General features: G+C 44.5%; 1 protein-coding gene across 1 annotated transcript in view; it reads left to right on the plus strand.

The window, feature by feature from the left end:
- The window catches only part of heg1 (heart development protein with EGF-like domains 1), a 90,014-nt gene that overhangs the window by 54,453 nt on the left and 19,871 nt on the right, over positions 1-15,690 (plus strand). The window contains exons 3-5 of the mRNA XM_078228193.1: positions 3,813-3,926; positions 4,975-5,097; positions 9,479-9,564. Coding sequence (XP_078084319.1) covers positions 3,813-3,926; positions 4,975-5,097; positions 9,479-9,564 — 323 coding nt within the window. The remainder of the gene's footprint in view (positions 1-3,812; positions 3,927-4,974; positions 5,098-9,478; positions 9,565-15,690) is intronic.

Below are 15,690 nucleotides of genomic sequence, written 5' to 3' on the forward strand. Positions count from 1 at the left end.
TGGGTGACTGAATGAGGTAGTATTTCGCTATGAATACGTAATATGGGTTAAAATGTAAAGTAATTATGTGATTCTTGCAGGTTAACTGTGTCCCTAACTAACACTTCTATCTGCATATTTTACTGCTGTTGTAATACTGGAGGTTTTAAATAATGTTTTCCTCCAATGCATTTGAAATCTTTTATTCTTTTTCATAGGCTGGAGAGTGTTAACTCCGTGGATGATACTGATATTCACAGTGTAGCTGTAGTGTTACTGATATGTCGCCAAACACAATACAATCCTCTCCAGAAAAGTGTGTTCCTGATCCAAACATGGAATTCCAATCTACCAAATCACTTCCCATTCACCCCTTTATATTCAATTCTGATCCAGACGCAGCATTTACTTTGTAATTGTGATCTACACCATGTAATGCTCCTTGTTATACATGCTTCTAACTTAGCACTCAAGCTGGCATTGTGTGATTTTTTTCACCTACTACCTATCTTTACACTGCACCCCACTTTGTCTTAGAGTTCATGAAGGGCAAAGTCTTTTATTGAAAAATGTTTAGTAACTAGATGTGTAAAAACGGGAATCATGTCAAAGTGATGTCGTCACACCAAAATCAACCCTTGCTTGTAAAACAGTTTGTGATGTTATTCTTATGAACATTGGAACATAGGAATTAGGAGCAGAAGGAGGTAAATTCAGCCCTTTGAACCTGTTCTGCCATTCAATCAGATCATGGCTGATCTCCCCCGGTCTCAAATCCCATTCCCAACTGTTCCCCATATCGCTTTATCCTTTTTTTATTGGAAATATGCCTCCTTCTTTAAACCATTCAATGATTCAGACTCCACTGTGCTATGGGGCAGCAAGTTCCACAAATTCACCACCCTCTGCGAGAAGTAGTTCCTCCTCATTTCAGTTTTAAATCTACTGCCTCTCAACCTGTGACCTCTTGTACTTGTAAGAGAAAACATTTGGCCTACCTTTACTTTATCAATCCCTTTTAAAATTTTATGTATCTCAATCAGAATCCCCTCTCATCCTTCTAAACTCCAGCGAGTATAAGCCCAACCTGTTTAATCATTCCTCCTACATCAACCCCTTCATCCCAGGGATCAATCTGGTGAACCTCCTCTGAACTGCCTCCAATACCACCACACCTTTCCTCAAATAAGGAGACCAAAACTGGACACAATACTCCAGGTGTCTCACCAACACCCATGGCAATTGCAACAACACTTCTCTACTTTTACACTCCAGTCTCTTTTCAATAAATGTCAACATCCCATTTTTATTACCTGCCGCACCTGCATACTGATTTTCTGTGATTCATGAACATAGACACCCAGATCCGTCTTGATGCAGAATTCCAAATTTGCAACGTTTATAGGAATGATATGTGGGATATAAAACAAAATGCATCGAGGTAGTAACAGTTTCATTTGGTTGATTTGTGGAATATACCTTTTTACTGTTGATTATACTGTATTCATTTTTGGAGTACACTACACCTTCCAAACTACTTCAGAATAATTCTGAGCAGCAAAGAAAAATCACCTCAGCTGAAAACATTCAGAAACATGTAAATCTAAGTTGCCACTTGAAACAAATAATCACATTATTGCCGAACTGTATTAATATAATGTAGCAAAGGTCAATCTTTCCCATAGTTTAAAAGAGTGAGCATGCATTTCATCACTAAGTTCGATTATAACCTCAGAACTAGCACGGTGGATCTGGGTGAAATCAAAAGCCAATGGAATTTTGGGTGTCAATTTCTTACTGAAAAGATTATAATTCGGAGATAATTACTTCATCAATGTTTATAATTAGTTCACGGTGGCACAGTGGTTAGTGCTGCTTCTCACAGTGCCAGGGACCCGGGTTCAATTCCGACCTTGGGTCACTGTGTGGAGTTTGTACGTTCTCCCCGTGTCTGTGTGGGTTTCCTCCCACAGTCCAAAGACGTGTGGGTTAGGTCCATTGGCCGTGCTAAATTGCTCCTTAGTTTCAGAGGGACTAGCAGGGTAAATACGTAGTGTTATGGGGATGGGCCTGTGTTGGATTGTTGTCCACGTGCAGGCTCGATGGGCTGGATGGCCTCCTTCTGAACTGTAAAGATTCTAGCATTAGAAAGCGGCTGCTTCACTTTTTAACTGGTCAGTGGATATTCTGACTGATAAAAAGTAGATTTTTAAAAAATCACCATCTGAAAAAAAAAGCCTAAGCGATATCTCACAAAGGTATTACAGAAAAACAATTTTTAAATCAATTCAAATCTATTTTTTAATTATAATTGATTGCAGTATGTTAGCCAGAGAGTAGCCCCAATCACTGCTAACATTTCCTTGACCTTCCTCTGCTGAATACCAGCCTATAATTCATTAATCACCTCATTCACAGTGTGCAAGAAATCTTAACCTTGTTATTTGAATATTAATATTTTGTCACTGACATGTTCATGTTCTGTTCTTGATAGAGTGATAGGATTCCGATTTTAATTCCAATTTTAATTATAAGCGTTAGTTGCAATCTTCCATCGGACCTTGTAAAGATGTCAATGAATTTCACAAACGTCACCTGTAATTAAAACTGCAGCAAAGGGAATGGCAGAGGCATCAATATGAAATTGGCCAATGCAATCAGCATCACAACAATACTCTATTAAGTAGTTTGATGGGTAAGCCTGCCGTGGCATGCTGGAGGGAAAATTTTATAAACTAGGTTTATTCACGCTGAGTTGAAAAATGCTTTGTGTTCCTGTCATAGGCAGATATGGTACAAAGGCATCTTGGGAAATAACTTCGAGGTACGTACTAAACTGATGGATGACTGGACCGAAGTAGCATTGGCTAGAATGTGATGCTGCGTCTCCCGACATGCTTGTGCCTCTTTGAAAATGAACACGTGGGGGAGGGGATCAGAAAGTGAAAAGGTTGCAGAACAACCTAAAAGCTGCAGCAACCAACTTGACTTGAACCAAGTCTCCCTACAATGTAGCCAGTGTGAGAAGAATACGATTCACAAAATGATCAAACTTTTGAGTGCCCAGTTATTTTCAATATGTAGGATTGTTAGCTTATAGCTACTGATGCTGAAGTTTGTAGTATCTATAACTCTATATCATTTTTGAATAAGAAGATTTTCATACAGTGGATTCTTACCTTTTCTGAGCAGAATCAAGCTGCTGAAATTCCCATTGTTGAGGACTGTTTCCAGTTGAGATGTGACTTCTTTCCATAGAATTTGGGTTAAACCGGGCAATATTTAAATCAGTCACTGGAACTGTATCATGATTCACTTTATTTTATCACCTTTCGTGATGCAATATAAACAGTAGCCTGAAACTATCTGAGAAAGATTTTTAAATTCACAATGTTTTTACTGTTTGCTATGCTCCTTTATATATCCTTAATTTATGTTACCATTCACCTCCTGCAGAATTTATATCATTAAGAAATGTTAAATGTATGATGTCTGAAAGCATGCATTTTATTTGAGAACTGCTAGTTGCTTTATATCTGTGCATCCTTATTACTACAACCATTGTATGCAAATACTCAGAAACTATGTTGGAATAAGATTCAGGAGGGATTAGACAATAAGGTAATAAGTGACAGATGTTACTTTCATTTATCCAGCTCAAGATTACGTGTTCAGTCACTGAACCCGACTGATCATTTACTGTAGCCTTCAGTAGATGGCTGATTTTGGTTTGAGAGATCTGTTTGCTAATATTAGATATATTTTAGTTCCTAAGGTGAAAAAAATGGTTGATCAACTAGATGTTAATAAATTCTGTATTTTCTTTGAAACAGACAATCTCTGCATCTCAAATCCTTGTCTTAATGGAGGCACTTGTGTCAAGCATTGTAATAATAGCAGAAAGTGTGCATGCCCACCGAACTGGCAAGGAATGAACTGCAGCAAAGGTAACATATTCTGCTGTGATACAAACATGAAATTGGGAGCAGGAGTAGGCATCTCAAGCCTGCTTCGCCATTTGATAAGGTCATGGCTGACCTGATTGTGCCCTCAACACTACCTTCTTATCTACCTCCTATACCCATCATCTGACGAAGGAGCAGCACTCCAAAAGCTTGTGATATCAAATAAACCTGTTGGACTATGTGTCGTGTGACCTTTCATCTTGTTCAACACCGGCATCTCCACATCATGGACACTTATGAAAAGTTGAGATCATCCAAAACTCTGCAGCCCATGTCCTGATTCACACCAAATCATGTTCACCCATCACTGATGTGTTGGCTGATCTACGTTAGCTCCGGGTCAAACAACATTCCAATTTTGAAATTCTCGTCCTTGTTTTCAAATTCCTCCATGGCCTTGCTCCCTCCCTATCTTTAGAATCTTCTAAAGCCCCACAATCCTCCAAGATGGCTGCATTCCTCTAATTTTGGATTCTCGAGCATCCCCGGTTTTAATTGCTCCATCATTGGTGGCTGTTCCTTCAATTGGCCGGCCCCCGAGCATTCAAATACCCTCCCAACACCTCTCAGTCTCTATCTTGCTTTCCTCCTTTAAGTTGCTCCTGAAAACCTACCTCTTTGACCAAGCTTTTGGCCATCTGTTCTAATATTGTCTAATGTGTTTCTGTGTCCATTTTCTCTTCATAATTCTCTTATGAACTGCATTGAATGTTTTATTACATTAAAGGTGCCAAGTAAATGCAAGTCTTTATCATTAGTGTAGCAGCACCAGAAGGTGTGACAGCTTTGGCCACAGTTGAGGATTAGAGAGGGAAATTAAGAGCAAAATAAAAATCGTCATTAGCTAATTTGGAAAATGTTCAATATTGACTAATCGTGGTATTGCATCTTCACATAATTCACATACCATCATATTTTAGTTTGTATTATTGTGTTGTTAGTGACTTGATAATGAAATATAACTTCCTTTCCTTAAACTTCCAATCCAGTTTTAATTTTTACTTAGTAATTTGTTGTTCTCTCCAAGCAGATGTGGATGAATGTCTTTCAAATCCATGTCCATCTCGGGCAAAATGTGTCAATAGTTTGGGCTCTTTCACCTGCAAGTGTTACCCTGGCTATTACCTTGAGAAGGGAACAAGATGCACTTTGGGTAAGAACATGATTTGTCATTGTGGAGATGGAATGGATGAAAACCTTGGCTTCTGATTTTTGCTTGGCTCTACTGGAGAAGTTTTTTAAATTTAGTAGAATTTAGTTTCAGAACAATTCTCATGCAAGCTGTCTTAACATGGCATAAAAAGATTCTCAACCTTGCCTTCTCCTGACCTGTTCACTTTGATAGTCACTCCATTTGTGGAAACCCACAAACTATAAAGGCCCAAGTCTTCAAATTAGCATCGGAACAATTCTGACCGACACGATATAACAATTCTGACCAAGGGCGGCACGGTAGCACAGTGGTTAGCACTGCTGCTTCACAGCTCCAGGGACCTGGGTTCGATTCCCGGCTTGGGTCACTGTCTGTGTGGAGTTTGCACATTCTCCTCGTGTCTGCGTGGGTTTCCTCCGGGTGCTCCGGTTTCCTCCCACAGTCCAAAAGATGTGCGGGTTAGGTTGATTAGCCATGCTAAAATTGCCCCTTAGTGTCCTGAGATGCGTAGGTTAGAGGGATTAGTGGGTAAAATATGTAGGGATATGGGGGTAGGGCCTGGGTGGGATTGTGGTCGGTGCAGACTCGATGGTCCGAATGGCCTCTTTCTGTACTGTAGGGTTTCTATGTTTCTATGACACTAATGACAGGAGAGAAAATACACATTTACCTGCCAGTTTTAAGGCCTGATTTTCAATCCAAGCCACTCCATGAAGCCTCCATCGGATATACCCAGGCAGGCCTTGGCACAGCGCAGGAGATGCCAAGCCATGCCCTTTTTACAGCACCAGCTGACGGCTTCTGGGAAATAAGAATTTAAACGTTGCAAAGATGGTGTTAATTGTTCTATTTCCAGATCTGTTTCACAGTAGAAAATGTAATTTTCGGTATTAAATAAGTCAGGACCAACATTTCTGAATCAAATTACTTACAATTCTTTGAATGAACAGGCCGAGGCTGAGGGAAAAGGGTTTGAGAATGCTTGGAGATGTCAACATTGAAAACTGCATAATCTCACTCCACAGACAGTGCAAATCCTCCCTCAACCCCAGCAATATTCTCTTTCCTCCCTCATCCCCTTGACAATGTTCATTCCCTACCACATCCCCTGACAGTGTTCTCCTCTCTCCCTCGTCCCCTTGATAATGTTCATTCACTACTGCATTCCCTGACAGTGTGGTCCTGCCTCCCTCATCCTCGCTTATCCTGAACAAATGCTTAACCTCCTCCCCTGACAATGCTGACTCCTCCGATATTGGCTAGATGGGAGCCAGGGATTCCAGAGGTGAATTGGGAGAGAGCTTGCAGGAGGGTGTTCGGAAGGGAGTGAGCATTGTTTGAGGGGAGGGGGTTGGGAGTGAGCACTGTCTGAGGAGAGGTTGTTTGGGAGTGAGCACTGTCTGAGGGGGAAGGGTTGGGAGTGAGCACTGTCTGAGGGGAGGGAGTTGGGAGCGAGCACTGTTTGAGGGAAGGGGGTTGGGAGTGAGCACTGTCTGAGGGGAGGGGGTTGGGAGTGAATATTTCTGAGCAGAGGTTATTTGGGAGTAAGCACTGTCTGAGAGGGAAGGGTTAGGAGTGAGCACTGTCTGAGGGGAGGGGGTTGGGGGTGAGCACTGTCTGAGGGGAGGGGGTTGAGAGCAAGCACTGTCTGAGGAGAGGGGGTTGGGAGTGAGTGTTTGAGGGGAGAGGGTTGGGGGTGAGCACTGTCTGAGGGGAGGGGGTTGGGGGTGAGCACTGTCTGAGGGGAGGGGTGTTTGGAAGGAAGTAAGAACTGTCTGAGGGGAGGGGGCTGGGGGTGAGCACTGTCTGAGGTGTGGGAGGGGGTGAGCTCTGATGGAGGTGTGGAGGGGGTGAGCTCTGTCTGAGGTGTGCGAGGGGGTGAGCTTTGTCTGAGGTGGGGGGGTGCCTTGAGCTTTGTCTGAGGTGTGCGAGGGGGTGAGCTGTGTCTGAGGTGCGGGAGAGGGTGAGCTCTGTTGGAAGTGTAGGAGGGGGTGAGCTCTGTTGGGGGTGTGGGAGGGGGTGAGCTATGTCGGGGCTGTGGAAGGGGGTGAGCTCTCTCTGAGGTGTGGGAGGTGGTGAGCTCTGTTGGGGGTGTGGGAGGGTGTGAGCTCTGATTGAGGTGTGGGAGGGGGTGAGCTCTGTTGGGGGTGTGGGAGGTGGTGAGCTCTGTTGGGGGTGTGGGAGGGTGTGAGCTCTGATTGAGATGTGGGAGGGGGTGAGCTCTGTTGGGGGTGTGGGAGGTGGTGAGCTCTGTTGGGGGTGTGGGAGGTGGTGAGCTCTGTTGGGGGTGTGGGAGGTGGTGAGCTCTGTTGGGGGTGTGGGAGGTGGTGAGCTCTGTTGGGGGTGTGGGAGGTGGTGAGCTCTGTTGGGGGTGTGGGAGGGGGTGAGCTCTGTCTGAGGTGTGGGAGGGTGTGAGCTCTGATTGAGATGTGGGAGGGGGTGAGCTCTGTCTGAGGTGTGGGAGGGGCTGAGCCCTATCAGGGGATGGGACAGAGGGTGATGGTAGGGGTCAGCACTGCCTAAAGTGCCAGAGCAGGTGAGCACTGTCTAAATCTAAACTGATTTGTTTAGAGTTTCACTAGTTTTATGTCTCCTTTATGTAAATTTGTGTAGAATAGAACAGCAGCCCAAGTCTGTCAGAGACTGGGCGATCTTGGCCGATATACCTGGTCCACAGCAATATATGATGGCATCTTTATAGAATCATAGAATGTTTACAGCACTGAAGGAGCCCACTTAGCCCCTTGTGTCTGTGTAGCTCTCTGCAAGACCAATTCACCTAGTCACACTTTGTTTGAGCACCTCAGTTGCTGTCCAGTAAAGGAAACGCAAAGTCCTGCTTCTTCATAAACTCCCTTAATGTTTTGATTCAACCCCACATATATATCCAGCACCCAGTGCCACCTGTAACCTCTTTTTATATCACACTGACTTCTATTAATTGATTAACATCCAATTTACGATTGAAGTGGAAGGTAACTGTTAACCCATTCTGAACAAACTTCCCTGGAAATATTTCCTCTTCAGATAATTATCTAGTTGTTTATCAAAAACCACGTTTGAGGCTGTCTCCACTACACAGTCATGCACTGCGTTCTCGATCCCAATCACTCACTGCTCAAAATAAGGGGAAGCAGATTTAGGACTGAGTTGAGGAGGAACCTCTTCACATAAAGGGTTGTGAATCTGTGGAATTCCCTGCCCAGTGAAGCAGTTGAGACTACCTCATTGAATGTTTTTAAGGCAAGGATAGATAAATTTTTGAGCAGTAAAGGAATTAAGGGTTATGGTGAGCGGGCGGGTAAGTGGAGCTGCGTCTACCAAAAGATCAGCCATGATCTTATTGAATGGCGGAGCAGGCTCAAGGGGCCAGATGGCTCCCAGTTCTTATGTTCTTATGGTCTTAAAAGCGCTTTTCCTCATGTTGCCATCTGTTCTTTTGCCTTTCATCTAAGATTGGTGTCTTTTTGTTCTCAGCTATTCCTCCAATGGGAACTGTCTGCTCCATCCACTCCGCCCAGACTCCTTATGATGTTGTAAAGCTTCATCAAACCTCCTCTCAGACTTCTCTCAGGAGAACAGCCCTGATACTGGGAGTGTTCTCCAGTCTAGTTATCTACCTGAAGTTCCTCATTCCTGGATTCCCTTTTATTTCAGCAACCAGCCTCTTCTGTTACTCTCTGTTCTCCTTTCTTATTTCTTTTCTCATTTTCCTCTGAGCTTTCTATATTAGCCTGGTCCTCAACTGTATTATCTACCTGGCATTTTGTATGCACCCTTTTGCTGTTTTAGCTTATTCTGTGCAAGACTGGAGAATTCTGGCCAGCGTTTTAAGTTCAATTGATGAGTCTTACAGGCTCGAAAGGTTAACTCTGTTTCTCTCTCCACAGATGCTGCCAGACCTGCTGAGTCTTTCCAGCATTTTCTGTTTTTATTTATGAGTGATGAGTTAACATGGCGGGGGAGGGGGGTTCTCTGGCCTCCCTGCAGCATGTTTCCCGTGGCAGGAGGTTTTGCTGGCGGAAGAATCTTCTGGTCTCACCGCTGTCACTGGGAGTTCTGATTGACAGCATCACACACCACCGGGAAACACGTGAATTCCTGCCCCTATCTTCTGATGGCGTTGTTTGAGGAATAACTACTGGCCAGGACACCAGGAGAACTCCTCTGCTCTTCTGTGAATAGTGCATAGATTTATTTTTGGGCTATCTGTACAGTATAATAGGCCTCGATTTGACATCTGATAGAAAGCACCTCTGACAATGTAGCATCCCGCAATGCTGCACTAAAGAGTTGAATGAAAAGTATCTGAATGATTGTTCTGCTTTGCAGTTTTGCACAGATAGTTGTTCAAATTGAATCTATTTTTATTGTTCCACAGCACGGACTTTCGCTGGTGTTTTCTACAATGACAACAAATCCCGAATTTCAAGAATGCAGGAGCTAGAAGGAGACATTTTAAAAATGGTAAGTTTAGCTTGATAAACAGTAATTACATTAACAATGAATACTCTGCAATGCAGATTTTGAAGAAAAAGTTTAATTTTAAAAAATTGTTTATTTTCTTTTACTGTTTTGTGTCTATTATTGATTAGCATTGTTAATCTAGTTTACCTGTATACATTTCCATAATTTGCTGTTGTCAGTCACTGAATTTTTAAGTTACCTTATATTTTTATTTAAAGCTTTGAAATTATGATGCATTGATTTGTAAATCATCAAAATAAAAGTAGAGAGGATGTTTCTCCTGCATTTACCTGTGTGTGGTCAGTGTTTGCTGCAATTGGCATAACACTGTCTGCCTCGGTGCAGCAATGAAGGTCTATGTTGTTTATATGTTGCCAGTATCTTAGCAACGAATTGTCAAGTTGGCACTCTCTCCCTCACGTCCTTACCACCTTCCTCATGTTTCCTTTTCTCTCGGCCTTCTCCTGGAAGATGCTTTGTGTTACAACTTCCCTCTCTGAGTTTGGTATCTTCTTTTCCGATTTTCCAAACTAAGGAAAATGTTATGAGGTTGAAGATGTTGCCAAGTACCAAAGGTGTGAGGCAACCAAGTTGGCTGAGGTATCGAAGGCCGCCTCAGGCACTGCAACTTTTACATAAAAAGTGCTTAAAATAATTACTGATTGGGAGAGGAGCTAGACACGAAGCTTTCTTCAAGGTTTAAATAGCTGAAGGAATTTAGTGGTGGGCTTTGCAGCATTGGCAACATTTGAGTTTGACCTTCTGCATAAATGCTTTCAAAACAAAATTGTACATTTCAATGGTTTAATATAACTCAGCCTAATCAAAGTATGAACGTGTTATTATATTACAGTGTAGCTTAAACATGTGAGTAAAGGTCCCAGCTCTGTGAAGTATACATTACTTTGTGGTCAGCAAAAATGTGGTTAGACTTCCTCCATCTTGTGTCAATGGATTCCGCAGCTGCTTTGGGATAGCATTTTACTGAATTTAGTTAATAATTACACCATGTACCACAATGTACAAGAAACTTCAGATCAGGAGAATTTAAAGGTGCAATCCAAGATGGCTTCGTTCCTCCCCAGCCTACCCAACTTGAGACTGAATTTTCATCCCAAGGTGGAGACAGGCTTTGAGGCAGGCATGTTGGGAAATTCATGGCACTGAGTGCATTGATGATTTCCCAGCACATTCCCACGTTGCAGCCATTTTGCTGGAGGAGACTTTTCGGTGGGCGCAGCGACACAACCAATGCGATGAGTCATCACTTCAGGAAGTGAACGAGCCACTTGCTGCATTGCTGAATGAGGTTATCAAGATGCCACACAGGTTCAGCAACACATCCAGGGAGAGGAGTCGACCTCACAGCGGTGAGCCATTCAGATGAGCCGGAACAAGTCCTGATGCTGTATAAATGGGGGAAGATGCAGAGAGCAGCTCATGCATTCACACACAGTAGCTACTGCACAAGGAGAGCTCCCTTTTAGGTGGAGGCACTGAGGCAGTTGTACATAAGAACATAAGAACATAAGAAATAGGAGCAGGAGTAGGCCATCTAGCCCCTCGAGCCTGCCCCGCCATTCAATAAGATCATGGCTGATCTGACGTGGATCAGTACCACTTACCCGCCTGATCCCCATAACCCTTAATTCCCTTACCGATCAGGAATCCATCCATCCGCGCTTTAAACATATTCAGCGAGGTAGCCTCCACCACCTCAGTGGGCAGAGAATTCCAGAGATTCACCACCCTCTGGGAGAAGAAGTTCCTCCTCAACTCTGTCTTAAACCGACCCCCCTTTATTTTGAGGCTGTGTCCTCTAGTTTTAACTTCCTTACTAAGTGGAAAGAATCTCTCCGCCTCCACCCTATCCAGCCCCCGCATTATCTTATAAGTCTCCATAAGATCCCCCCTCATCCTTCTAAACTCCAACGAGTACAAACCCAATCTCCTCAGCCTCTCCTCATAATCCAAACCCCTCATCTCCGGTATCAACCTGGTGAACCTTCTCTGCACTCCCTCCAATGCCAATATATCCTTCCTCATATAAGGGGACCAATACTGCACACAGTATTCCAGCTGCGGCCTCACCAATGCCCTGTACAGGTGCATCAAGACATCCCTGCTTTTATATTCTATCCCCCTCGCAATATAGGCCAACATCCCATTTGCCTTCTTGATCACCTGTTGTACCTGCAGACTGGGCTTTTGCGTCTCATGCACAAGGACCCCCAGGTCCCTTTGCACGGTAGCATGTTTTAATTTGTTTCCATTGAGATAGTAATCCCATTTGTTATTATTTCCTCCAAAGTGTATAACCTCGCATTTATCAACGTTATACTCCATTTGCCATATCCTCGCCCACTCACTCAGCCTGTCCAAATCTCTCTGCAGATCTTCTCCGTCCTCCACACGATTCACTTTTCCACTTATCTTTGTGTCGTCTGCAAACTTCGTTACCCTACACTCCGTCCCCTCCTCCAGATCATCTATATAAATGGTAAACAGTTGCGGCCCGAGTACCGATCCCTGCGGCACGCCACTAGTTACCTTCCTCCAACCGGAAAAACACCCATTTATTCCGACTCTTTGCTTCCTGTCGGATAGCCAGTCCCCAATCCACTTTAACACACTACCCCCAACTCCGTGTGCCCTAATCTTCTTCAGCAGCCTTTTATGGGGCACCTTATCAAACGCCTTTTGGAAATCCAGAAACACCGCCTCCACCGGTTCTCCTCCATCAACCGCCCTAGTCACATCTTCATAAAAATCCAACATGTTCGTCAAGCACGACTTTCCCCTCATGAATCCATGCTGCGTCTGATTGATCGAACCATTCCTATCCAGATGCCCTGCTATCTCCTCTTTAATAATGGATTCCAGCATTTTCCCTACTACAGACGTTAAGCTGACCGGCCTATAGTTACCCGCCTTTTGTCTCCTTCCTTTTTTAAACAGCGGCGTAACATTAGCCGTTTTCCAATCAACCGGCACTACCCCAGAATGCAACGAGTTTTGATAAATAATCACTAACGCATCCACTATTACCTCTGACATTTCTTTCAATACCCTGGGATGCATTCCATCCGGACCCGGGGACTTGTCCACCTTCAGTCCCATTAGTCTACCCAGCACTGCCTCTCTGGTAACATTAATTGTATTAAGTATTTCTCCTGCTGCCAACCCTCTATCATTAATATTTGGCAAACTATTTGTGTCCTCCACCGTGAAGACCGACACAAAAAACTTATTTAAAGACTCAGCCATATCCTCATTTCCTCATTTCCTGGGGACATGCGCCCCCAGGGCTCTGCTGGGCAAAGCAGAGGTGTTGATATGGGTGTTCCCATGCAGTTAGTGGCAAGTGAGGCCATCGCTGGACAGGAGGCTGAGTTCTCAGGAGGCAGTGACACGTAGTGATAAGGAACAGCTGAGCCAGCAACACGGGTAGCCCATTGGTGCAGAGGGACACAGAGCTGATAGCCGAGGGTAAAGAGGGCACAATGTTGCTACACTAACCATGGGGTGTACCGCCAAAGACCCAGCTTCCTGAACATGTTGGCACAGCTGTGCTGTTGGAGGCTGTGCCTACCAAAGCAGCTGGTTTCTGATTACGTGCACTCCTGAATGAGGATCTTAGGCCTCACCAGTTGCATGAGCACACCCTGCCAGTGGCTGGGAGAAACTCCTTTGTCTCTGGGTCATATCCAGGGGGAGCAGCGAACCTGTGTGGCAATCTGCAAGTGGCCGCCCATCATAGCATCAGGGAGGTGACAGCTACCTTGTAGGAAAGGGCATCGGCTGAGATTGAGTTCCCCCCAAAGGTGGCTTCTTGCAGGGTGGTGTTATTCCATGCGAGTGCTCCTATGGGTTGCTTGCTCTGTGACTGAAGCAGGAGTGGAGGTGGGCTGCTCACTGTATCTGCATGCAGCACAGATACCCATGGTGCTAGACATTGGTGTTGAAGTGCCAGTGGGGGCACCACCACAGGTTGCCCCACCTGCAAGGACAACCTCGAGGGACCAAGTTGGCGGCCCTGATGAAGACCTTCATGACGTACCTCTGAATATTCAGCTCCCAGTTTTGGTCACCTTGCAGCCACATCTCTGTTATTGCTATCAGGTCATATAATTAATTTCTATTTGTGTCAGAGAATCATCTATCTTATTAAGGGCAGCACAGTGGCACAGTGGTTAGCACTGCTGCCTCACAGCTGCAGGGACCTGGGTCTGATTCCCAGCTTGGGTCACTGTCTGTGTGGAGTTTGCACATTCTCCCCGTGTCTGCATGGGTTTCCTCTGGGTGCTCCGGTTTTCTCCCACAGTCCAAAGATGTGCTGGTTAGGTTAATTGTCCATGCTAAATTGCCCCTTAGTGTCCCAGCTTATGTAGGTTAGAGGGATTAGCGGGATAAATATGTGGGGTTATGGGGATAGAGCCTGGGTGGAATTGTTGTCGGTGCAGACTCGATAGGCTGAATGGCCTCCTTCTGCACTGCAGGGATTTTATGAAAGAATGTTCTATGCATCTGGATGAAGAGCCTTAAATTTTGTCATTTTTTAACATGCTTTCCTATCTGACCATATTTATATAGGAACTAGAAGCAGGAGCATATTCCCTCACCAAGCCCTCTTTCTGAGAACGAACTACGTGGTTGGTATCTACATGGCCCATGGCAACTAGATCTTTCCTCTCCTATTCCAAAATGCCCTGTAGCCCTGTGGAGATGTCCTTAACTGTGGCACCAGGTGGGCAACACAGCCTTCGGGACTCACTGCAGAAACAGTCCCTCGCCCCCTAATTATATACTCCTTTACTACTATTACGTTTCATTTTACTCCTTCAACTTGAGTGGCCCCCTGTACCATGGTACAGAGGTCAGTTTGCTCATCTATCCTGCATCTCTCCTCTCATACAAACAGGTTGCAAGAACTTCGAACCTGTTGGACAGCACAATGGCACAGTGGTTAGCACTGCTGCCTCACAGCTCCAGGGACCTGGGTTCAATTCTGGCCTTGAATGACTGTCTGTGTGGAGTTTGCACATTCTCCCCGTGTCTGCGAGGGGTTTCCTCCGGGTGCTCTGGTTTCCTCCCAAAGTCCAAAAGATGTGCGGGTTAGGTGGATTGGCTGTGCTAAATTGCCCCCTAGTGTCCCAAAATGTGTAGGTTAGGGGGATTAGCCATGGTAAATGTGTAGGATTACAGGGGTAGGGCAGGAGAGAGGGCGTGGGTAAGATACTCTGTCAGAGAGTTGGTGCAGACTTGATGGGCCAAATGGATTCTTCTGCACTGTAGGGATTCTATGAAATTCTATGACAAGTGTAAGGGCTAAGGCTCCTCCAGCGTTACCTACTAGATCCCCATACCTGCCTCACTCATAGTCGCACCCTCCTGTCGCTGACAGTGAACCAAATCTGAAGTATTTAACCCAAGAGGTGTGATTATAGCCCTGGAACAAAGTATCCAGATAGCATTCTCCCTGTCTGACACCTTGCAGTGACTGAAACTCAGACTCTAACTCATCAATGCTGAACCATAGTTCCTCAAGCTGCAGACACTTAGTGCAGGTGTGCTTGCTGTGGACCACACAGGTGTCCATCAGTATCCATTTGCTACAGCTGCAATATATCACCTGCCCTGCCATCTTTATTGTGTTTTATTTAACTAACTAGGTTTCTAAACTTTGAAAATCACTCAATTGTCTGTCCATAGCTTTTAATCTCAGTAATAATCTTATTTAATTTATTACATTTCATTACATGCTTTATGCCTTCATTGTAACTTGGCCCACAGTCCTAATTTAATCCTATTGTTTATTTTTTTAAATATACATCAAGCAGAACCTCTTATTCCCACCTCACCAAATTCCCGTGCACTCTGGTGAAATCTGCATTCAGACTAGTTTTGTTGGATCCCCTGACATGAATTTTGCATCCAAAGAACAGGCCAGTGGGAAGTGTATCCTCCCACTGCAGTGACCTGAATCAATGAACTAAAGTGGAAGTTTGAACTCTTGGAAATGTTTGACTGACTTGTGTTTTTCTGTGAGGATCCCGCAGTCATTACAGTGGCTGGAGCTGAGAATTTGGTTGATGCTTCAGTCTTGTACTTTGTTTCCTGTTTACA

This window comes from Mustelus asterias, chromosome 14, assembly GCF_964213995.1.
Source record: "Mustelus asterias chromosome 14, sMusAst1.hap1.1, whole genome shotgun sequence".
Lineage (NCBI taxonomy): Eukaryota > Metazoa > Chordata > Chondrichthyes > Carcharhiniformes > Triakidae > Mustelus > Mustelus asterias.